This window comes from Gigantopelta aegis, chromosome 3 (assembly GCF_016097555.1).
Source record: "Gigantopelta aegis isolate Gae_Host chromosome 3, Gae_host_genome, whole genome shotgun sequence".
Lineage (NCBI taxonomy): Eukaryota > Metazoa > Mollusca > Gastropoda > Neomphalida > Peltospiridae > Gigantopelta > Gigantopelta aegis.
The window spans coordinates 46,603,339-46,629,903 of NC_054701.1; the positions used below are offsets into that span (position 1 = coordinate 46,603,339).

The window sequence follows — 26,565 nt, forward strand, 5'->3', positions numbered from 1 at the left end:
GCCATCTCATCGCCAGCTGAACTTCGATTATCAACTGGGTAAAACTCGGGCCTGCTTGATTGCATCAACTGTACTCTAGTCTAAGATATGCTCTCGCGCTCAGTCCGTGCAGAAACCAGAAGCAGAGCGAAGGAGGACATCAAACGGGTTATAAATGCCATCGACAAAGTCAGAAAATGGTGAGTTGTTTCTCTCTTTCTCTCTCGGTTACGATATCGACCCGATGGGGTCGTCTCTTTGTTTTCATCGGGGCGTTTTCCTATCATATCTACTGCCATCTACCCCCGGGGAAACATGTTACGGACTTACAGTAAAAAAAAAAGGTGAGTATAGTAGCACGTGGCTTTGTTTACGGTTTCAGTGGTGTTTCATTCTAGCGATAGTTTGTAATGGGTATTGTTGGTCTCGCGCAGTGCTTTGGCGGTGGCGTCTTCTCGGGCTAGCAATACACAGATAAATGGGATCGAGGCCGTAGGTGTTTCAATACCGGGTGGAGAGGAAAAAGGAATAATTAAATTTTTAATTACACATCTTAAACTAAGGTTATTTGTGTCTAACATATCCATATTAATTAGACACTTGGTCTTTTGAAATAGTATAATTTTTATTATTAATTATTTAATAGTATAAGTGAGATGTTATTATAACTCTTTACCTTGTAAAACTAAATTGTTAAAAAATGTACACTGTTAAAAGTGTATTATTCATATTATTTTGTAGGGGTAGGTAGGCGCTCATATACCACTAATGTTTCGAACACGCCCATCCTGAGTCCTACCTCAGATATGATCAGGGCCTGACTCGAGACAGGAATGGGGGGGGGGGGGGGGGGGGGGGGGGGGGGGGGGGGGGGTTAGAGTGCTTTCATGTGTTGCTTCCATCATAATAAGATCGAACACCCTTAGTGGGCCCATTCTCTGATTCTTTTTTCATTTCCCAACCAATGCCTCATGATTGGTATATCATAGGTCATGGTATGTGCTGTCCTGTAGATCTGTGGCAAAGCCCATATACAAAACCCTTGCTGTTGAAGGTGAACTGTACATACACTTTTGTTTTGTTAATATACATGTATGTTAGAATCACCAGTAGACAATGTTGAATTAAGCAATGCACTCTAGTGTTGTTGTTAAACAAGACAAATGTGTAAGAAATAAATTTTTAAAAATGTGTATGTTCTGGTTGCTTCAGTATTTACACCAGGGCTGTTCCAAAATTAATCATAGGGTATGCAGAAGGAACCACAATTGTTATTTTAATGCCTGGTGGATCTGTTTTATTCACACCCCCACCCCCAACACACACACACACACACACACCATACTTATTTATTTACAGTTTTCTTTTGTGAGTGATAAGTATATTTTTAAAAACATTTCCTGCCCACCCCACCCCCTGTAACTAGTGGAACAGTCTTCAATTTATTTAATGTTATCCATTGTTAGGGCTCACCCTGGAAAGAGTTTTGACATAGCCAGTTTTCAGTTATGTAAAGTATTTCCTTGAAAATAAATTTTAAAAATGGTCAACTTTTGCTATTAGCTAAGCATTGAAGTTTTGCATTTGCAGGCAAGGCTTTGGAAATTAGATCTCACTAATTTTAAAACAGGTTTTGCTGTGAGTTCTAAGTGCAGCTTGAGGTCTTTTTGAGCAGTGATGTTACTAACAGCTGCTGAAGAGCTGTAGATATCCAGAAATACACTTCAAAATGGTTTAATCTAATTAAAATTTAACATTTAAAGCCACACACCCTAGTTCCATCCAGCGAAAATAAATTATAATTTGGTTAATTTACAAACCTGTAACACACTTAGATCACGTTTTTATCAAATGGAGTGAAAAAGCAGGTTTTATATCGATAAATACCATGGGAATCCCCATGTCCCAATTGCTTGAAATAATTTCGAAAGTTAGTATTCTGATGTCACCGGTAGATGTCGCTCGAAGCACAACAATGCCTACGTCACGACAAATTTCACAGACTTGGGGTGCATTCCTTTCACCTCTCCTGGACATGTTCCAACTGTTCTGTCCTGGTTGTATCCCCTCTCCAGATATCATAAGACTTAGCAAAAATTATTGGTTTTAAGGGTTTGTAAAGTTTTGTATTGAGACACTTACTTGTCTGAACTTTATTGTTACTGAAAATTTTCACGAACTGTGAAGAAATATCTCACAAATGAACAACAAGCAAACGACAACAAATTGGATGTTGATTGTGCGAACCGTGCACAAGAAAACAAACCGAACCAAAATGATAACGGTCACGTGGTATACCAACGTCTGTGACATCAGTGTTCGAGATTAACAGTATCCTGATATCCCAGGGATACCAGAATTTAATTTTGGATACCAGACTTCAAGAACCCAGTATCCCACCAGGATACCATATAATACTAAATTCTCAGGTGGGATACCAGATTTTGAAATGTTAGTATCTAACTGGGATACTGGCCAAAATTTTTAATCTCAAACACTGGACGTTTACACAGGAAGATTCCCTCTAAAAATAGATTGGACCTCGCTTGCTTAACGGTATTTTCTCGAGTGTGCGCAGCATTTTAAGAAATACAAAAAATGCATTTTGTGGTTTTACAAACATCAGGATTACCAGGATTACCAAAAAGCACTTCAGGTGAATGGAAATGTGTATTATAAATAATAAAATGTAAGTAAAGTGCAATTTTATTTGTGAAAAAATGGGTTTAATAGCGAAAAACAACGCCGTAATGGTTAACAACTAGCCGTAACTAGGGTGTGTCCCTTTAACACTGGTTTTGAAGTGAAATGTTTTGAGGTCAGCATGTTTGTACTTAATTTATTTGTTTGTACTTGATTATTTTGGGCATATCAGGTGCGTCTGCAGGGATTTTAGCAGGAAGGGTGGGTTTCTAGATTGAGGTAAGTAAAGCTTATATGGGGGGGGGGGGGGGGGCGAGACACAGGGTTCGCACATGTGCTTGAAAGTACTTGAATTTTGTTAATGTATTTTCAAGGCCTTGAAAATCTTGAAAAATCATAGTTTGGTGAAAAGTCCTTGAATTTTATTTTCCCCTCCTGAAAAAATAGGAAACATGCCTTTCCTAGCTTTAGTAAACAAATTGAATCACTTCTGTAGGTTTATTTACGCGTCAATCCAAAACTTCTTTGTCATTCCCGCCTAATATGTGCTTCGGCTATCCACGGAAATTAAATATTCAAATTGGGTCAAAGTATTTGCACATGCAGACATGTGGTCATTGTGCATCATCGGAAGACACCATTGTTTGATTGTTAAATATCGTCAATAAATGTACTTACCCCCCTGTATTCAGAAGGACTTCCTTGTTAAATTAACAAGGCTTGAAGCAGTGTATAATTATATGTGCAATGACAGTCTACTTTTTATTACTAGGTAAATTTATTTAAAACATGTTTTTTGTCCTTGAAAAATTAATTTAAGTACTTGAAAAAGTCCATGAAAATTCTTGAATTTTATTTTGTCAAACCTGTATGAACCCTGGAGAAATGCACACCTGAAATATTTTTTTTTTTTTTTTTACTTGAGCAGAGGGAGGGATTCAACTCTCAAAACCGTCCCCCCTGCACACATGCCTACACAGGCCTACATATATTAGGAAGGATGTTTATCGCTGTGACTTACTTTTTCACCACCTATTTCATAAATGTTTGCCGGGTATAGAATTACAAATAATTCATGCTCATGGCTTTAGATCTCACTATCTTCTCACAACTTCTTCTAAGGACACTGAAGTCTTTTTAGTGCAGTAATGTTAATAATAGCTGGTAAACAGTTGTTAATATTCAGAAATGCATTTCAGGTTATTTTAATATAATTACAGCTTAAAGACACAGACCCTAGTTTTAACCTGTAAAAAAATGGACACCAAGTGTAGTTAATTTACAGACCTGTAACTCATTTGCATAAAGTTACAATAGAGTGAAAGAAGAGTCTGTGACATTGAAACTGGGAAATATCCTTAAAAATAGACTTTAACTCAATCTGTCCCGGAGCAAGTCACTGGCTATCCAGAGACAGGCCCTGGGACGGACATGCTCGAAACTCTAGTGGTATATGAGCATGTTAAAATTATTCGCACTCGCACTTGAACTCAAATCAATAATCGCTATTTCTTAGAAGCACATGCGTTTTTACCAATATGAAAAATGCATTTCTTGGTATTACAAACACCAGGATAACCAGAAACACTTCGGTTCTACGGAAATGGATAAGCTAAAGAATAAAATATATGTAATGTTTTATTTCAGTAATCATAAATGGCTCTAATTTGAAAATAGTGAAAATATGCTGTAATGTTTAAAAACTAGTGTCTGTCCCTTTAACATATGACTGGTTTTGAAGTCAGCATGTTTCTTCTTATTTTGGGCACGCCTTTTATTGCCTCAACTTTGGTGTAATCTAAAGCCCTGCTAGGTACCTGCAGGGCTCAAAACTTGCCAAAATATATGGTGGCCTAAAAACAAATATCTGGGCCACTAAAATTTCATTTTCAGTGGCCCAAATTTGCTTTAGGTAGCCCAAACACAAAATATTCATATTTCTGGTTTTAAGCAAAATATTTAAGTAAGCATATGAAATGTGCTTCAATAAAATAATATTGATTTGAAGAACCATTTCTAGATAGCAAAGGTACCAACATACTTGATATTGAAATGTAAAATTAAAAGAAAACACTGACTTGAGCAAATTATTTACTTATTTTTTATAATTTTACAAAATGTTTGCACTTAATAGTTTTTTTGTTTACATCACCAACTCAAAATAATAAAATGTCAACCAGCTGGGCTACATAATTATTGTTTACGTGTTAGCGAAGTATTGTTCACATGTTCAGTGTTTAATATAAGTATTTGTAAGAAATAGATACACACGGAGTGGGGGTAAGATTCTCCTTATCCTAACATAACCTAACTTTATTTGCACTAGACAGAACTGAAAAACAAATTCAAATTCTTTGGTATGCTTGCTTTTTTCCTTTGCATATTGCTGTTCTTTTAAGAAAATTTCATCCAGCAGAGGACATCATGATCGTGATTTTACATTGAAAATAGTAACAATTCATTCCATTAGTCAGTTCAATAGAAACCAAATTAAATGGCCAATTCAAATGAGATTAAAAAAACAACAACCCACAAATCAGAACACCATGAATGTTCGGATTTGATCGCATATTTGGCTGAGATGTTCCAAATGGTTATGAACTGGATTGGAATGACTGCATTCGGTCTACAACATCAATGTTTTGATAAATGAATGTTGGCAAATTACGTTAAGCCAATACGTTTCAATTTTACGACTCACAAGCAAGATTTTAATGTGGAATAAATATATGTCATATAATTATTAATAGTAGCTTATATATTAGAGAAAGAAGATCACCCAAATAATATTATTTGGGCGACTAACACCATTATTTTTTAAATATTTAAGTTGCCCAAACAGGAATTTTGGTCGCATTTGGCGACCTGGTCACAGGCCATTTCGACCCCTGTACCTGAGTCCGAACATTGTTGGTATTTTTATATAATTTGTGCATTTTGATATGTGTTTGAAAACTTATCCCTGATTGGTTAATATTAGCAGATGTATGATGTTAATAAATGTGTTTACTGTAAGATAACAAATGAAATAGCATTATTTTTAGACTTTGGTATTTATAAGCTTCTTCACGAGACATTGATATTAAATTGCCTATAATTTAATTTTTACCTGCTATTTCTTTTTTAATAACATCACTGATTTACATAGCTGTACCTATGACTCACAATGCAGGGCTTCTAGATTATGATAGCCCATTCCCATGGCTAGTGATATTCAATGTTGGGCTAGTAAATAACTACTATTGCCATGCCCGACAGCTAGTGAAAAACAGGTTGTCAAAACATTTGTTTTGTTTAACGACACCACTAGAGAACATTGATTTATTAATCATCAGCTATTGGATGTCAAAGATTTGGTAATTTTGACAGTCTCAGCAAAAAAGGCTACATTTTTCCATTAGTAGCAAGGGATCTTTTATATGCATCATCCAAGAGACAGGATAGCACATACCATGGCCTTTGATATACCAGTCGTGGTGCACTTGCTGGAATGAGAAATAGCCCAATGGACCCACCGACGGGGATCAATCCTAGACCAACAGCACATCAAGCAAGCGCTTTACCACTGAGCTACGTCCCAGCCCACAAGTTGTCAAATACTGCATGTTGTAAATAGGAATATCCTGCCCACAACCCCACCCTCCAATCTTAGTGTTTTTAATTGCTGTCTCTCTCTTTAGGCCCAGTCGAGGCATGGGATTTTTAATTCAGATACCGACTCCAAACCCTGAGTGAGGCTCAATGGGTAGGTGTAAACCACTTGCACCGACCAGTGATCCATAACTGGTTCAACAAAGGCCATGGTTTGTGCTATCCTGCCTGTGGGAAGCGCAAATAAAAGATCCCTTGCTGCCTGTCATAAAAGAGTAGCCTATGTGGTGACAGCGGGTTTCCTCTCCAAATCTGTGTAGTCCTTAACCATATGTCTAATGCCATATAACCGTAAATAAAATGTGTTGAGTGCGTCGTTAAATAAAACATTTCTTTCTTTCTCTCTTTAGGTAACATATGTAGAATACTAAACGAGCTTGCCTCTCATACCATTTTTATGAAATGAGTGAACACTGTTCACGAGTTTTGTAAAAATGGTATGACAGGCAAGCTAGTTTAGTATTTTATTTATTACAAACCAACTGCAAACAAGCCGCAACACAGAAGTAAGCAGACGTCGATACCTACTACACGTTATTTTTCTATGAATTGGGTCAGCAAGTGATCTATGTCACGCTCACGTTACGCTGATATTACACTAGTTAGATATTGAGTGATTGTTATGACATGAGCAATGTCTTACACTGGTGTGTAATAAAACTGATTATTACTATTAGTAAAAGTAAAGTAGAGCCAGTGAATTTCTACTTGTGGCTAGTAAATGTTTAAAATCACTGATCCCATGGCTAGTGGATTTTGTAAAATTTCTAGAAGCCCTGCGTTACATTTGAACACTTTTTTTCTTTTCTTAATAATTTGTTTTTAACAGAAATTATGATGAACATCTTAGGATGCAACTCTCAAAAACATGAATACGATTATGATAGGCAAGACATAATCTAATCTAATCTAATTCCATAGATTTTTGTATACATGTAAGCCTTTGTATAGCAACTATATATGGTTCAACTCAATTCTTCCACTGGTGTGTGTAATTAGAATCAGAATGCAGTACTGTCTAACCTGATAACATACAAATGTGAGAATACTGTTTGGTGCATATTTTACATTTGGTGCTTTGCACATGAAAAAGGTCAGCTTGTAAATAGGATTACTAATATATGTTTTTTATTTGCTTGTTTATTTTATAGCTGATTTAAAAGGTTTTGTGATGAACATGTGACATTTTCTTATTATATATATATATATATATATATATATATATATATATATACTAGGCGGCAATAAAAACGCAATCTCGGAAATGATCATGGTTTATTTTATTATGCGAGATCCCACAAAAATGAAACTGATACCACCAGTGAGACCAACCACTGGCCCATCTGACTGGCACTGTCAGCCGCCAACAGTGAATCGCGCATAACGTCTCTGGCGATGTCAACGTCATGGGGGTCAGTATTTCGTGTGACCTCCATGCGCTGCGATGCACGCCTGCAGCCTCCTAGGCATGGACATGCACAGGCGCCTCACCACACATCGTGGGATGGCTGCCCAGTGATGCTGCAATGCCTGCTGCAGCTCAGCGAAGTTCTGTGGTGGATTCGGTTGGTTTTGAACACGACGTCCCAGCTCGTCCCACATGTGCTCTATTGTGTTCATGTCCGGGGAAACTGCTGGCCAGTCCAACACAGTGACATGGTGGGCACGAAGAAATGCCTGTGTACGCCTGGCAGTGTGCGGCCGAGCGTTGTCTTGCTGGAAGACGAGCCTGTTTCCGCCATGCCGTCTCATCAATGGGAGGAGGACCGGCCGCAGGATGTTGTCGACATAGTGTTGCGCATTAAGGTTTCCCTGTACCATCACGAGTTCGGACCGGAAGTCAGCATTGATGGCGCCCCAAACCATGACTCCGCCGCCCCCGTAGCGGTCCCTCTCCAGAACACAGGCCTGCGCGACACGTTCTCCACGACGGCGGTAAATGCAACGACGTCTGTCCGTGACACTCACGTTAAATCTCGATTCATCCGAGAAGATGACATCTCGCCATCTCCTGGGTCGCAAATGCCCACCATTCCTGGCCCATAAGAGTCTTGCTTGACGATGTCTGTGCAGGAGGATACGGCCACGGTAGGGTCGGTGGCAATGCAGTCGTGCTGCGGCAAGACGTCTCCGGACAGTTCGGGCGCTGATGAGTCGTCCCCTGGTTCCCACTTCAGTCCTGGCAGTGCTTGCGGCTGTCAAAAACCGATTGCGCAGGTGCCGCAACCGTATGTTCCGGTCCTGTCTATTGGTTGTTACGCGTGGTGTGCCCGAACGACGGCGGTCATTGATGGTCCCTGTCGTCTGATATCGGTTGAGGAGCCGATTAATGGTTGATGGGTGCACGTGGAACCGTTGTGCTACCCGCAATTGCGAGTTTCCGGCATTCAACAAGCCAATGGCTTGATTCCGATCGGCGTTGTTCAACCGAGGCATCGTGTAGGAGTGAGATACTCTGAGTGTGCCCGGGTATCAGGAAATGCACGTGCAAAGTGTTATTTCGCCAAGTGGTTGCGTGTGCGCGATTTACCGGATAATGCGTTTTTAGCGTTGTTCCCCTTATGTTGGGAACAGGCCGGAAGTCGACCTTTACATGCTGCTGAAATAATGTGTACCACTGTACCATGTACATTGACGAATAGCGTCAACGAAGTCCAACCGGAACGTATATTATTTTGACAAAAGGAAATTGCGTTATTAATGCCTGCTAGTATATATATATATATATATATATATATATATATATATATATACATATTCATATTAGACAGGGAACATGTTGTTTGTAAAATCTTGATTAGAGATAATTCTTGTCAATTAAAAATTGATTACCAACTACTGTTTAATAAATTTTAAAATTGTGTAGTGATCTCTGAAACTTGCGTAATGAATCGCGATGTGATACTGAACAAAATGTTCCCTACTAGACTGTTATTAGAAATGGAAAATTGAAAATGTCATATGTACAACACAAATCTGTTTTAATAAGCTGTGGAATATTTAAGCAAGCATCAATTAAGTCCTTGGCAAAAACATATATGAAATGTTTGTAAAGGCCGTATAAATATGTTTAAATGTATCCTAGAATAACATAGCATAACATGTAGTAATTGTGTCATCACTGCAATGAGAGAAGAAAATTGCTGCCAACCAAAGACTACACTTACCATCACCCTGGAGACATGGCAGCATAAACATGGATAGGTTTTGACTTTGATATAACAGTCGTGGAGCATTTGTTGGAATGAAATGAACATAGTGGTTCACCAGGGCTTCTGGAATTGTTATAAAAATCCACTGGCCATGGGATCAGTGATTAAATGTTTTTACTAGCAGTGGTTAATAATTCACTAGCCCTACTTCAAGTAAATACAATTTTACTAATAGGAATAATTTGATATAAACTGACGATCAAAAGAAAGTATACCAATTATTTTTATGATAAATAAACACAATACATGTTCATGGAAGGTTAGATAGGTTCCAGTATGGTTAGATAGGTTCCAGTATTGTTCGTTATAATGCAATCAATGATGAATAGTCGCACATTGCTGTATTTGGGTGATGCCGCATGTGCAAAATGAGTTTATTCATCAAATTTATACTGCATGAGAAACATGGTACTCGTGCACATACGGGTGTAAAAAAGGGTGCCATTGCTTAGAACATGCATCAGTCAACAGTAAAACACCAGAGAACATGGCACGGTTAACTGCTGAAGAAAGAGAGAGAGAGCTATTGGTATGGTGCAGTTGGGTGCGAGTTATGCCCATGTGGCAAGAATCCTGAATTGCACAAAATTGACGATCACCAGGTTGATACAATGTTACAGGGTGACTGGCAGGACTGCAGACAGATCATGAAGTGGAAGACCCTGCATCACAACAGCCAACGAGGATCGCCATCTCCGCATCTTACACTTACATAACAGATTCCTCACTATGACATCATCTGCAGCAACTGGCCTTGGACATGTCATCAGTCGTTGACTACAACAGCATGGTATCAGGGCCTATCGACCATTCAGAGGGATGACATTGACGAGGCAACATCGACGTTTACGTTGGGCACATCAGTTTCAACGTTGGCAACATCAGAACTGGCAACGTGTACTCTTTTCTGATGAGAGCAGGTTCCAGTTATTCAGAGCTGATGACAGGACTCTGATATACAGACATACAGGAGAGAGAACAGCTCCGTGCTGTGTTCAGGAGACTGAACCATTTGGTGGTGGATCTGTGATGGTTTGGGGCGGTATCTGTGGCCAACAGCGGACAGACCTTATTGTCATTGATGGAAATCTGTCCGACATCGGGTCCATGCTTGCATACTTGCACATAGTGGACATACACGCTATTGAAACATGTTCTTTGTGGTCAAATTTATTCACCTTCATGATGAGTGGTCCTTTATGAAATCGCACATTTCACCTCTAGTGCTGTTGTGCACTGTGATATTATCACTGTATGGGTTTTATTGAGTATACTTATCATACTTTTAAAATATAACATTTATAGCATCAACTTGTGTTTTGTGTTGTTTTTAATACTTTGAAAAAATAATTGGTATACTTTCTTTTGATCGTCAGTTTATTATATCACCTAAAGAAGGAGCTAGAGACTAAGAGCTTAAAAACCCTTGGATTTGAGGGGAGGAAGGGGAAGGATATTCACATTAAACAAAATAGACTTAAATGTAGCATTTGACCCCAAACAAATTCACTAGCCATCAGGCATGACAATGGTAGTTATTTACTAGCCCAGCATTGAATATCACTAGCCATGGGAGTGGGACTACCATAATTTAAAGCCCTGTGTTTACAGAAAGAGATCAATCCATGACTCATTGCACCTGTGCTCATCTGACGTGTTTGGGTTGAGGGATCAAATCCCCTATGGTGGACCTATTCATTGATCGGGGGTTTTCTTGCACCAACCAGTATCCCACAACAGGTATATCAAAGGCTGTGTTATGTACAGTGCTGTTTAACATCCAATAGCATTTGAGTAATAAATCAGTGTGCTCTAGACTTGTTTAACACAAAACAGACAGTACATCTTAAGCAAGCACTGTACTGCTGCGCTAAATTCATCATATCACTTCTTATTAAAATCTGACACTTGTTATTAGCCAGAAATATATTACATTGGCTTCAAGGCAATTATGTATAAAAAAAATTAATGGATTTTCTGTCACGGTGAACCTACCGAGAACCTTCAGTGGCTCAGCTTGTGTAAATGTTTTGATACGCCAAATCCATTACCTCTTTTGAACTTGTATGTGCTGCTTTTAATGTCACTTTCTTATCAAGACTTATTGTTTTATCCATCTCTTGAACAACAGTCTCCATGTCAGTCTGTCTGTCGGTCAGTCCCACATATAGTTTTCTGGACTTTTTTTTTTACAATGCCTCAAGATATTAAGCTGAAATTTTGTATATATATATGTTTTTTCATGAACTGTTAAAGGGACATTCCCGAGTTTGCTGTATTGTAAGATGTTTCCAACTAATAAAATATTTCTACGATTAAACTTATATATTAAATATATTTTCTTGTTTAGAATGTCAGTGTCTGTATATTGAATGTGTTTCTGGTTGTCTTAATATTTGTAAGAAGCCCAAACTGGATTTTGTCTTCAAATAATTTCGTACATACCAAAAAAAATCTTTTTTAGGAAATAAAATGAAATTTAACCTAGTACAATTATTAGAACGATCAGAAACACGTTTAATATACAGCCACTAATACTTTATGTAAAAAAATATATTTGATATGTAATTACAGTCATCAAAAAGTCTGTTAGTCGATAACATCTTTAAATAAAATTGCAGCAAACTCAGGAATGTCCCTATAAGATCAAGTTTGACTTTCATAGTGATTTATCCCATGAACCTAGGACATATGGACATTTGTTGGGCCTGGTAGGAACATATAAATTACTTTGGCAGTATTCTCAGAATGCTGGAAGCTTTCGGTGCTAACTTGAGCAAACAGATATTTAAATTGCAAATACCGAGGCATAGTGTATTTTGTCTGTAACATTATAATTTGCATCTTGCATTCTGGAATGTTTTTTTTTTTTTTTTTTAGCCCGACAGACAAATGGATGCTATAGCTACTCTGTTTCTGCATAACCTTGAGTTTGGGTTAGATATGATGTAAAATATGTTTGCTGTGTTGTTTCAGGGAGAAGAAATGGGTGAATATCGGAGACACATCTATGAGGATTTTTAAATGGGTTCCTGGTGAGTACATAATGAAGATCTGTATATCTGCGCATCGCATCTGACCTGTTTGTTAACACTTCCTCCTGGGCAGTTTTCAGTGGATAAACAGGCCTTAGAACTGAACATTTGTGTAAACCACAAAAACCCCAACTAATTCCTTTTTCCATAACTCATTACATCCATGTAAATGATGTGTGAATGAAAAATAGGTTACATTATGAGCAAACAAAGCAATTGGTTTCACAAATGTTTTTTTTTAATGTGAATCTTAATGTGTAGGTAATTTTCCAACAATTGTCGGATCAAATTTATTTATTACATACACAATGTAATATTGTTGAATATGGATTCCATTAATCTTTTTTGAACATAGTCAATTATTTTTTGGCTTTAACCATTTGACACCAAATAGCCGATGTGTATTTTTGTGCTGGGGTGTCGTTAAACATTCATTCATTCATTCATTCATTCATTCATTCTTGTTTCAGAGAAATAATTAATGTTTAATTGTTAAATGAGGAATTTAAGTAATTATTTTAGATTCTTTACGGAAGTTAGATTTTTCTTTTTGTTAATTGTCCATAGTCTTCTTTTTCAGTTTCCAATCCAGATTCTCCTGGCGTAAGTATGATGTTTATTTTACAATACACAGGCACGGATTCAAGCGGGGGTGCAAGGGGCCCTGGGCCCCCCCTACTTTTGGTGAAACAATATATATTAAAGAATACACAAAAAATGCCAAGTTGTCCCGCCCACCTGTCAAGGACCTTTAAATTCTATTTTCAAAACTATAATGGGTTTTGGGCCCCCTCTATTAAAAAATTGTGGATCCGTGCCTGATACACTGGCTTTGTGTACTCGAACAGGATTAGCAGTGATATTCAGCCTAGTCAGTCAGTAGACTTCTGACCTGAGGTGCTTGGGTCTCAGGATCGAACCTTCTTGCTTGAACTATTGAGTGATTTTCCCTCCCATACAGTAATGGTATATCAAAGGTCATGGTGTGTGCTGTTCTGTTTGTTGGAAAGTGCATATAAGAGATCCCTTGCTGCTAATAAAAAATGTAGTGAGTTTCCTTTGAAAACTAAATGTCAGAGACGCCAAATGTTTGACATCCAGTAGCGATAATTAATCAGTGTGTTCTAGTGACGTGTTAAATAAAACATTTTAGATAGTGTACTAGTTTCTATAACTTTACATTTTACAGGTCTGAAAGAAAATATTTTTAGATATGTGTTTAGCATGGCTTATCTTACTAGGAGCCTAATTAAACAGTTGTTAATGTTTTAATTTTTTTTAATTGGATACAAAATATATTATTAGCTTCTTTTTGATATTTTTATACCAGTATATGAATATGATTTCATGGTAAATTGTTAAAATATGGCTTAAAACATTCATATTCAGTATGAGACTTAATTCAGGTTAAAAAAGATTTAACATTTATAAATGTGTGTAGATGCCACAAGATGTACATAGATAAATTAAACAGTAAAAATAAATGTGGTAAATACAATTGAAGCAATGCTTTTGAGTAACTGGTATTCAGATCTTTCCCAATATGTTTTTATTTTCTCACTATTATTTATAATTTTATAAGTGTAATGTTAACATTGCTTCTAGTAATAATTAAATAAAAGTAGAAGTTATTATACATGTAGCTGTCGTAGAGAAATTTGCTTAACACTATGTAGGCCCTATATTCATCTTTGATTTATATTAAATAGAATCACCAAAGCCGTAAAAAGCTGTTTAACAACAAAGGAGGCAAGACTGCACAGAATGACAAAGAGAATAATAAGGAGAGCTCTAATGGTGAGTTTTTATGTGTACACTTAAACTGGAAAATTTATGAAGAGCATAATCAAGACTGTATTTATATATAAAACTAACGGCTTATAGTCAAATATAAGGGGAGCTTATTTAACTAACCATATACGGCGCTATATAAACATCGTTAAAACTGATCCAGTGGCCACCTACCGTATATCCTGTCTTCATCATGGGCAGATTCAAGACGAGCTGAAGATCTCTCTTCTGAAATGGTGCTGACCAAGCAATGTAATAAAATTTCAAAATTATAAAAGTTATTTAAAATGTAATTGGAAAGCGATCAGTTTGCCACTCTGCTAAAACTTTTCAGGCAAGTGTGGATGGGAGTGTGAGTGTTCACTCGCTTTTTTTTTTAGTGAAGATTGTTAAAAAAGTATAAATGTTTTGAAGGAGTAGAACAATGAGACATAAGTGCCCTTCATTAATAACAGTACCAATACATAAGTTCATAAATGTAAGTGATGCCTAGAATTTTTTTTAAAAAGAGAGAATAATACATGAGTGGCTGTTAGATACCATTTATCTCACAACAAGTTGTTTTAAAATGTAGCTAACGAGCAAAAGCGAGTTTGATACATTTTTAAACGAGTTGTGAGATAAATGGTATCTTAACGGACACAAATGTATTATTCTATTTCTTACATATGTTCAAAAAACATGTTTTAAGCAAAATTTTAACATCTTTTTTGACTAAAAGTTGTACATATTTCCACTGTGTTGTTTTTCATTGGATGCTTGGCACTGGTGACCTGGTCATCACCTAGGAGCAGCCAGTCATATGTCTTGAAATTGTTAACACACACATGTGTGTTACAACCCATGTGTTATAAAAGCACCATTTTAAATTGGAATGCAACCTTACAGGATTTCTGCCTGAAAGAAATTTTTTGGTATGGTGCTATGGAATTGAATATTAACAATGTGTGTGCTGCATGCACCTGCTGTCCCACAGAAAGAAAATGGGTTAGGTTTAGGGTTAGGGTTAAGAAAATTATACTGTAATGATAAAAGAGTCATTAATTTTATAAAAAAGTTAACTTAAAAAAAAAAAAAAAACTCTGCAAAAAAATTTGGATATGGTGTCATACCTGTTTCATTCTCTGGCAGTAACCCTGCCTTATTGTTCGAGTTTTCACCCCTGACCAGCAAGTGGCATGCATTGTCTTGTATGCAAAAAGATGTGCATACAGTGTCACTATACTCATAGACCTAGACATGAACTAGCACTAATTAAACTAATCTGTATCTGATTGTATGTTTAATAATAATAACAGCTACGTTTATAGTTTCATAACTCTCTGTGCACTTATTTTATCTAGTGGTTAAACAGCATAATATGTATATTTTTAAGTAGTATTGCTTTCTGTATGTAAATTAGTTTTCTTCTGCTTGTAGCATTCTTTAATTAGAGCATGCCTGTCATATTTTATATTATTTAGTGTTTTATTATATATACATGTCAGGGGTGGGGAAAAGCCCTTTTCTCCCGGTCTGGGACCGATTATCGATCTCTGAGACCGAAATTATTTTTTTAAAACGTGTGTTTGCCGGTCCCACTTTTGTCATTCTTGTCGGCCCGAAGCACCTGTCCATTTCTATTATTGGAACAAATTCTTATCCGTCAAGTAGACAGGTCTGCCCAGACATCGGTATCTCATGCATGATTTAAAATAATAAATAAATAGTGGTCAGTATGGCTAGTGGCAAGACGTCTGTGATTTTGAAGTCTGCCTAAGTATATATCGTCAGTCACTGAAGTCGGACCTACAGTAGTGTCAATCCACAGCCACTAGGCTAGACATTAATTTTGTCAAAGTTGCTGAGCCGGTCAAGAGATTAAACAGACGTTAACAATAACACCATTATTGGTGAGAGAGCCATCAAGGTATTACACTCCAATTAAAACAAAGGACCCAGAGTTTGCAACTGGTTACAATCAACATCTGTCAACACCTATGTACGGAGCTTGGTCGGGTCGAGTGTCCCAGTCTGAAGCAAGAGACTTTTATGCAATACAAACTGCTTGAAATAGCATAAAATATACTGAAATAATCTATAAATGTATTTATTGTTGACTGTTCAATGTAGTCTATCCAATAATTATAAAAGAGTTTAAAATTAACAAAAGGTTTCCACTTTTTTGTCAACAAGTGGGAGTAAGCAGAACATCTATTTGTACTGGTTATCTCAAGAGCCAGTAGAGGTAAAATTTCGTCCAATCAGTGATGACGTTATTAATCTCTTTGTCTAAACATGTGCTAGCTCAGGCTGTCAAACGCTTCAACGGTGCGATCTTTTATTAATTTTCAGGACACAGTACTGAATATTCGTACTTTTTATACATATATGGGATTTAAATTCATAACTTTTATTCCTTTTTTATATTATTTATTCCATTATGTAAAATATATACAATTTGTGGTGGGGTTTTTTTTTTACTGATGTGATAAAAAAAAGATTATTTTTTTTATTCCTTTTTTTTTTTTTCCCTCCCCCCCCCCCCTCCGTTAATGATGACATCAAGCGGGACCGATTGACAATTTTATTTTCCCCCACCCCTGATACATGTGTATTTTTCAAGATGCAAACTCTCGATTTATTTATTTTAATTTGCTTTTACTTGTATATTCTGAAGTTTAGAACATAACTATGAAGTCAAAGCAATTACAGGGTTCATATGGATCATGGAAATTGTGGAAAGTCATGAAATGTGGTAAATGTCAGTAAAGGTTGAAAGTCATGGAATTTGCAAATGTCAGTAAAGGTTGAAAGTCATGGAATTTTTAGGTAGGTCATGAAAAAGTAAATTGGTTGATCTTCTTCTTTTTTTTGTAATTTAAAATAACATACAAAGGTATTGGCTGTTCATGTCAATAAGTTCCAACTTTATTAGATTATGTTGATGAATGCAAAAAAAATAATCCATCAAATAAAACTTCTAAAAATTCATAAAAAATGTCTTTAAGATTCGAGAAAGTCATGGAATTTTGTTGAAACAGAATCATATGAACCCTGTATTACCACACTCATCCTTCAAGTAGCCTATGTTTGTTATAACATGTATATTTTAGTTTTGAGAGATTTCTCAGTTGGCGGTAACAAATGCAGTTTAACATTGTCTTCTGCTCTGAGCTACATGTAACTCTTGTCTGCTGTTTCTGTTTGGCTCAGATGTCCATTCCCCGTCGACTCCGGTACCTGTCCCTAGCACTGCCAAGCCTGCAGGAGCCACTATAAATGGTGGCCCTGCTGTAAATAGAGGAGCCAAGGAAATGAACGGAACACACTTGACTCCAAGCTCTCTTTCTGTCGCTTGCCGTCAATCTAACTTAGGTTTGCTTTTTCATGCTGTCTTTTGTTTTCTTTTTTTAAAACATTTTGTGGAGGGTGGGTGGGGCTGCTACCCTGAATATTTCTCAAAAGATGGGCAAAAAATGTCAATTTATAAAGTTCATAAAATTCATAAAGTTTATGCTCGTGATTTTTTTTGTTGATTTTTTTTTATGTGATAAGCAGTACTTTAAAACTGACAAGTTGTCTCCCCTTTTAGAAAGTGTTTTTTGTTGAATGCACTTAGTTTAATTCAGATTAATTAAGGTAGCGTCGTGGATTAAGCCATCGGACATAAGGCTGGTAGGTACAGGGTTCACAGCCCAGTACTGGCTCCCACCCTGAGCGAGTTCTAACGACTCAGTGGGTAGGTGTAAGGCCACTACTACACCCTCTACTCTCACTAACCACTAACCAACTAACAACTAACCCACTGTCCTGGACAGATAGCTGAGGTGTGTGCCCAGAACAGCATGCTTGAACCTTAATTGGATATAAGCACGGTAATAAATGAAATGAAATTAAGATATTTCTCATGCCATGTTAGACATGACAAAGGCACCTGTATGCAGTGTGTGTGGGGTGTGTGTGGGGTGTGAGGATTGCACCCAGTAATAGAATGCTCATCTGAACTGTAACAAGTTGTAAGATTAATTCTCCTCGTTTGATCCGATTTTCTGCATGTTGTTCATTTTTTATTTTCGAGTGTATCACATCATAGGCAGTTGTTCTTCTTTGCTTGGAATCTTTATTTTGATATTCAGGGTAACACTTTAAGCTTGCATTATCAAAGTTTCATTTAAAAAATAAAAAATATAACTCCAATAACACTTCTAATTACAATTAATTTCATTTCGGAACATCTCTTTTTGTGCATGCAAGTCAAAATTATGATATAATACATTGATACTGATGGAGTAATCCCATCTACCATTTTTATATTTTATATTTCAATGCTTTTGTGAAAATAATAAAAAATTTAATGAATAAAGAAATCTCAACTTTGGTAGTGTTACTTAGCTTTGCTTGTTCAGCTTGCTAGTTTTGCATTCTTTTTCTCTTTTTTTTTTTATCTGTGTCACTGGAGTCCAGGAAGTCTGAAAGGTTATTACAAGTGGATGTAACCTCGTAGCTCAAGAATTCCATTTGTGTTTTGATATAAAGATCTTTGGTCTTTGACATTTTGCACCAAATATATATGGTTCTGTTGCACATTTATATTAAGTTCTGCACCAGCAATTTGGCTTCTTACAACATAAACGTCATATATACGATCAAAATGTTCCGACACTATGCCTCTAAAACAGCAAAAACCATGCCCGATCTAATTTTGGCCGCCATCCCCTTCGAAGTAGCCACCTTGTGCAGCGATACACTGCTCTCAGTACTTCTGTCACGCTGGGAACGCCCCCTGGAAGTCATGTTCTTTAAGCGAATCAATAACCAGCTGCGATTTGCGCTGGATCGCCTCCACAGTGTCAAAACGGCGATTATTAAACTTCATCTTGGGGAAGAGAAAGAAGTCGCAGGGAGCCAAATCTGGTGAGTAGGAGGGGTGAGAAGCGACGATCATCTTGGTCCGGGCGAAAAACTTGCGTGTTTTCAACACTCTCTGAGGGGGCGCGTTGTCATGATGGAGCACCCAATTGCCATCGCGCCACAGTTGAGGTCGTTTGCGCTGAATGTCCTCCCTGAGATGCCTCAGAATGTTACAGTAGAACTCCTGACACACAATTCATTAATTTCTTCAACACTTTCGGGGGTTGTGCTCATGGAGGGTCACCCTGACCTCTAGTCATCCTCCAGTGAAGCGAGAATGCCACTCAAAACACCTCGCCCGGCTCATTGCTTTGTTGCTGTAGGCTTGCTTAAGCATTTTGATGGTCTCCGTTGCTGATTTACCGAGTTTGACACAGAATTTGATGTTTGCTCTCTGGTCAAGTTTCAGGTCCATAGTGAAATCGCAAATAAGCAAGTACACGTTGTGACATCACGTGACATACTGAATAACGAAAGTCACTGCTCGCTCTTGCTGCATGTGCATGGCCATGTCGCATTCCGTTCGTTCGCAACAGGAACAGTCTTGCAACTTTTTGATTGCACCTCGTATTAACATAATTTGACTTCATATCCATATTTTATAAATGGTACAGTTCTTAAAAATTAAATTTTCTTTTTTTAATCACAATTACAATTTAATGCATTAGTAATCTTCAAACCAAATATGTTCCATTGTTCTGAACACGGAAGAGTCATGTACCCTCTTTATTGTATTTATAGGGAGATTTTGAGACAGTTATAATTTTATTATATATTCATTTTCATCCCCCTCCAAACCTCCCCAAAAGTTCCCATGGCATTTCTCCTCATGTCATTAGGGCCCCCGAAATGGATCCGCCACTGGAGATGCAAAATGATTTTATTCAAATACTAACATCATTCAGATTTAAAATCATCTCTAGTTTTACTGGTTTGCTTGGCCACGTTAAAAAAACCCAACTCAGTGTACATACTTTTATTCTTGTTAAAAAATTTCTGACTTCTATATTTTGAGCAGACAATGTTTACATATCGGTTTGTTTTTGTTTTTTATAATTGTACACAAAATATTAAGTTTAAATATAAATAATTTAATTTTCATAACATTCAATACAGTTGAACATCATCTCATTGGTCAAGCCCTGGCAATGCAAGTTTGTTACTTTCTTGATGAACCAAACAAATTATTCCAAATAAAATATGGACCTTTTGTGTTACCGGGTATTATTAATATGTTTCAAATTTAATTAATAGGATTGTCTGTGATTTCTTTTATATTCAACAGGCTATATATTATATGTATTATACACGAAACTAAAACAATGGATTCCCAGGGTGGGATGTAAGTCACTGGTACAGAGTTTACCTCTTAGTATTTTAATTTGTGCTGTCACATTATTACTATAAGCAATGAATATTTATAATAGATGCTTGTCATTTATGCATTTCTACAATTTGCATTTCTCTCTTGTGATAACTGTTTTATTTATATGTGCTTCTTGAGGTTGCTTATTTGTTGAAATATTTTTGTTCTTTTTCATCGGGCCATCCTTTAAAGGAATAGCATCCTATTCATCTTTTAATAATTAACTTTTTGATGGAGTCATTACAGTTAGAAGGCATGTCCTTGATCCAGCAATAGCAGTGAGAATTAGTTCATTTCTCAGTTAGCACAATCACATATGACAACATGACTGTTTTGGTACTTCATGTTTATTGAGCATTAATTGTTCAAAGACCACACACAAAAATAAAAGAGAAAAAGAATTCAGAAAAAAATATGATCTTGTTTGTGTTGTTATTAATAAGTATCTTTCAAATTTTATTACAGTGAAACCCCTCAAAAATCAGACTCTTGTGGTCCCATGTGTTTCCAGTTTAGACGATTTTCACAGTATAATGATTGTCTGTTATTTCTTTTAGGGGGTCGGGTGGGACATGGACCAGTCGTAAAGTGCTTGCTTGATGCATGGTTGGTCTAGGATCGATCTCTGTCAGTGGGCCCATTGGGCTATCTCTCGTCCCAGCCAGTGCACCATGACTGGTATATCAAAGGCTGTGGTATGTGCTATCCTGTGTTGGATGGTGCATATAAAAGATCCTTTGCTACTAATGAAAAATGTAGCAGGTTTTCCTCTGTAAGACTATATGTTTAACATCCAATAGCCATATGTTTAACATCCAATAGCCGATGATTAATAAATCAATGTGCTCTAGTGGTGTTGTTAAACAAAATAAACTTTAACTTTTAACTTGTGGTCCCATGTGTTTCCAGTTTTGACAGGATTCACTGTATAAAGATTGTCTGTAATTTCTTTTAGGTTCAGGAGTTCCATTCGTAGAAATAACACCAACATAAGTACACATTTAATATGCTCCAGAATCCTGGCTGTCAATGGATCATGTACAGTTGTCAACTATCCTGGTGCAACATTAAATTCTTGTCACCATTTCGTTTTAGTACTACAGTTCTTTAGGGTTGGCCGTATGGAAATATTTCTACTATAATTTTAACTTTTGCTTGACCACAATTTAGCTTAGATATTATCAACACTTCAGTAATAAATAGATGTATATGGTGTATTGACTAAATTAATTTGTTGTAGCGTCCCTGTATGGCGACGACAGTACGAGGCAGTCTAGTAACGGCAGTGAGAATCTAAATGAAGATTCCAACATGTCGTTTCCCGACAATTCAGTTCCCGAGTTCTCCCAAGACAGTAACGACGGTGGTGAGAATACATCCGATCTCAGAGATGGTGAGTGCGACTTTCTCAGTGACATGCAAAATAAATTAAACTACTTTTCTCCAGGCATTACAATTTTTTTAAAGCCGAATATACATGTTACCAAAACGTGTGAAGCCAGTATCTTCAGGATTTTCACAATAAGACTGTATTTACGTGGTGTATTTTACCCCATAATTTTATTAGCTTAAGATTATTGTACACACCATGGATGAGGGTGGCATTAGGACAGAAATTATGAAAAGGTTTTAGCTAGAAAAGACCATATGTTGTGGTGGTCTGATTCTTGTTTTTACCCACCTCCCACCTCAGAAGAGGGTGGGACGTAGCCCAGTGGTACAGTGCTCGCTCGATGCGCGGTCTGTGTGGGATCCATCCTCGTCATTGGGCCCATTGGGTTATTTCCCGTTCCAGCCAGTGCACCACGACTGGTATATCAAAGGCCGTGGTATGTACTACCCTGTCTGTGCATATAAAAGATCCTTTGCTGCTAATCGAAAAGAGTAGCCCATGAAATATCTGTGTGGTCCTTAACCCTATGTCTGACGCCATATAACCATAAATAAAATGTGTTGAATGCATCTTTAATTAAACCATTTCCTTTCCTTTCCTTTCACAAAATAGAAAAGAAGAAACCATTTAAGGTTAGGAATATTCCTGCTTACCATAAAACAATTGCCACGAAAATCTCACTTCATAAAAATACAATATCAGATTTACCCTTGAAATTGCATTAAATATAACTTTTTTTATTATTATTATTATTATTGAAACTGAAAACTCTAAAACATAAATAATAATAACTCGTTCCAATTTTTGTTTAGCCATGAGAATGATGAGAGATGAAAAGGAAAGTTTGTTAAAAACTGGAGAAGACACAAATGGTAAGAAAATACTTAACAGATGATTGCTGTAGGGACTAAAGTTTACATCACACCAGACTAATTGATTGTCCTGTTTTTATGCTATGTAAGACATTTGTTTTCAAGTATATTTTTGACACCTACAATAACACATACATGCACATGACCATATATTATTAAAATTAGATGTCTAATAGTGTGTTTTGAATGGGTAATGATTTTCATCATTGTTAACATTCTTGTACATTGAAATATATTGGCAGCTAATGAAAGCCTATAATTCCTGTCTTTTATCTTGGCATCCGTTATTTTTGTGATAGTGGGTTGACAGTTTATGATAGGTGTGATACTGAAGAATCTTAACAAAACGTGACTCTAAATAAACGGAAATGTTCATATTACTAGTCGTTATCAGCTTGTGTCAAGTATATATATATATATATATAGGAGCACATTTTCTCCCTTATTTTCTATTTCTGTGAAATACTGGCTCCAGTGTTTATTGTCGTAAGTATTGAAATAAAAAAGATAAGCATTTAATGGTTAATTGTTATGATTTTTTCGAATTGTTTATTCTTGCCTGTTAAACCCTTTAAATATACACGGTACTTAAGTAAATTTATAATTAAGGCTCAAATAGTCAGACAAAATAGGATACATTCTTAATTTAACATTTATCATTTCAATTTTATATTCACTTTTAACGTTAATGTTAATTAACTAGACGTGTATTTATGTATATGCATTGTAATGTATTTATGTGTGAAACATGCTGTGAAATGATCAGTAATTCAAATAAACTTATTCATTATCTTTAATTTTGTTTCAGATTCCGAGCCTCCCGTCTTGGAACCCGAGACAGACGAACCCTCGGCAAAGAAACACAAAGAAGACTCCTCGGGGTCTAGTTGAAGATAGTGATGACGTAGCTCCTCACTTTCATCACAGTGCTTGTGGTGCAGCCAGTATTGATTCATATTGAAACACTTTAATACCTCAGTGGCATTATTTTAAAATGAACAGTTGTCTGTGTTTTTATATCAAATAAGATGCACTCTCATTTTTTTTATCATCATGTTATATAATTCGCTGAACATGTCACAAATCACTTAGTACAATCACTGGTTCGTTGTCACAACAAATGTTTCAGTTTGCGCCAAAAGACGTGGATTATTTACAATCATTGACAATGTAACACAGGTATACAGGGAACATTGTGTTCCGTATCACATCGTGATTTGCTACACAATGTTCAGAGATTGCTACACACTTCTAAAATCTTAAATAGTAGTTGCTATTCAATTTTCGACTGATCACCAACTGTCGCTAATCAAAATTTTTAAAGCAAAATGTTTCCTGGTATATTAGATGGTGGGTGTGGGATGTCGAAAACTTAGGAATGAGGCAAATAGTTTAACCATTTTCATAATGGTCACTGAGCAATGCTGTTGGTGAAGCTTCATTTCCTGAACTAATTCAGTAAACATTTTACTATCCCAACCCCTGTATTAAAGAATACCCCTTCTAATATGCCTATGGTGTCGCAGTTTGTAATTTATGTGCATGAATGTGGGATGAAATAAACATTTTGTTTGAATGAAAAGTCGACTCTGTAACAACCCGTTAATGTGGGTGTACCTGGATCTATTATCATTGCAGTTTTCATAAGTCGTGATAAATCATGTTATTTTATTATTTATATACATGTTGGGCATGTGTGCAGGACATTTGTTAATTGGGGTTATGTCCCCTGGAAAATACAGTATATAAATAAAAATAAAAATATTGGAGGGGTTTCAGTCCTCAACCCCCCACCCCTAAAAACACATTCCTGCATGAAGATGATTTTAACAGCTGTTTGTAAAATCAAGACTGGCCAACACCGAGTGTTTTTGCATAACGATAAGTAAAATCAAAAGCTGAAAAAGAACATGGTCTATATGACTTAAATTTTTCCATGACTAATAAACAACATAGGACCAAAATAAATCTGGAAAACTATGCCGGGTCTTAAAAATTAGGAAGATTATAAGAAAACATTTTTAGAGTAGCATGGAAATCTGGAATTCTGGATGATTATCATCTTTGCCATGACCACTAGAAATCCTTGAATGATTATTTTATAGATGTTGTACACAATTGTGTATGCAACATGTAAATTATTTTGGTATTTACATTTATACTGTACCAAAATTTTTAATTTTTTAATTTTATGTTTTTTTTGGTCTAATTGTGAAATGGTAAATACAAGTTACACATACAGTGAGAGGTTGTAACTTTCTACACTGGGCTGTATATATTTGTAGAGTACGGCAGTAGTGTTAGGAACTTTTTTTTACGTGAAATTGCTATAGATCTAATTGCACAGATGTCTTTAAAAAATGGGAAAGTGATTATTTCTTCTTTTTAAAGGAATAAAACATGCTGCCGTCATAGGTTAATTTTTTTTTCATTGACATTGACAATAATGTAAAACACACACGCACACAACTTTTTAGTAACCCAAATGAACAAGTATATTAATGTGTGAATGATCCTACAATCTCGGATGTTTGACTATGGAAATAAATCATGTTCAATGAAAGGGAATAAATTTGAAATGTTTTGTCTGGCATAAATGAATGATTAGGTAGTACTAAACTAAATAACTTCCGGCTGGGTCAAAGTTTGAGGTGCACCTAACTTTTAATAGGGCAGCTAATACCTGCTGTTGGTGATAAATGTGGACAAAAAAGGCAGCATGCAGTTTTATTTCATAGAGTACCACTGTCAAGTAGTGTTGTGCTTGAAACATATGGGATACCTGTAAAAAAAAAAAAATTGTGCTAGGGGCATGTTGTAAAAACATTTGGTTATATCGAAAATGAACCATGAAAGTACCACTTTCTTCAGTTAATACTGAGGTAGGGTTTGTAGTACTGATGTGTATGGGTCAGCTTGGTTGATATGTTGCATATAGTGTTTTTAAACACAAACGTTAACTTAGTTGCCTATGTGATTTTATTTGGTGTAATACAGCCATTAACGATACCCCAGCACAAAACAATATAATACAAATGTAAATAAAATCCCCAAAATGGTGGCACAGGAGTCGAACCATTGTTTTTAAGACTCGTAACAGTTTTAACAGATCGTTGGGGAGGATTAAGGCTATTGCAGACCATTAACCCAAGTCCTAGACAGTTCAGATAGCTGACGGAGGTGAACACAGATATAAATAAACGGAGTAAAATGACTGCATTATGAACAATGAACAAACACTAAGGCTGGTATTACGTGCCAATATTTTTCAGAAACAAAAATGTTAGCAGTGATGAGTTCTTATTCATTGTGAGATTTCCAATTTTTAAATGTGTATGATCATGTGTGTGTATGTTAAATTGTATGTGTAAAAAATATACCTGAAAATAAATACATAAAAATGTGTACACGTATGTTGTCGTTTGGGATTTTCAGTGAAACGCCCTCAAAAGAAGACCACAGTAAAACAGATTTCACTAAGAAAAAAATACTTTTTCAGGACCTCTTTAAACCAGATAATCCTATATACCAGACTTTTTACTTGTTCCCATGGGTGTCCAGTATTAAGAAGTTTCACTGTACACATCATATTGTGTCAGAACTTTGTCATTTGACAAAACCAATAACCCATCATTTCGGATACTTCACCATTGCAATATTGTTAGCCAGTTGCAAAGTTTAAAAACAATTGGAAAATTTAATTTTAATTTGGTAAATAATTATAGGATAT

General features: G+C 36.3%; 1 protein-coding gene across 1 annotated transcript; it reads left to right on the forward strand.

The window, feature by feature from the left end:
- On the forward strand, window positions 1–26,240 carry LOC121368126 (B-cell CLL/lymphoma 7 protein family member A-like). The gene is made up of 7 exons (XM_041492700.1): window positions 1–179; window positions 12,462–12,520; window positions 13,101–13,123; window positions 14,230–14,317; window positions 21,811–21,963; window positions 22,776–22,835; window positions 23,644–26,240. The coding sequence occupies exons 1-7, from the start codon at window positions 88–90 to the stop codon at window positions 23,724–23,726; spliced, it is 558 nt and encodes a 185-aa protein (XP_041348634.1). The 5' UTR covers window positions 1–87; the 3' UTR covers window positions 23,727–26,240.
- The last annotated feature ends 325 nt before the right edge of the window (window positions 26,241–26,565 follow it).

Excerpts from the sequence above, each read along its gene's own strand:
- LOC121368126 (XM_041492700.1), top strand. The coding sequence starts at position 88 with ATGCTCTCGCGCTCAGTCCGTGCAGAAACCAGAAGCAGAGCGAAGGAG. Across the intron at positions 12,521-13,100 it reads GATTTTTAAATGGGTTCCTG|TTTCCAATCCAGATTCTCCT; the intron begins GTGAGTACATAA and ends CTTCTTTTTCAG. Across the intron at positions 13,124-14,229 it reads CCAATCCAGATTCTCCTGGC|AATCACCAAAGCCGTAAAAA; the intron begins GTAAGTATGATG and ends TATATTAAATAG.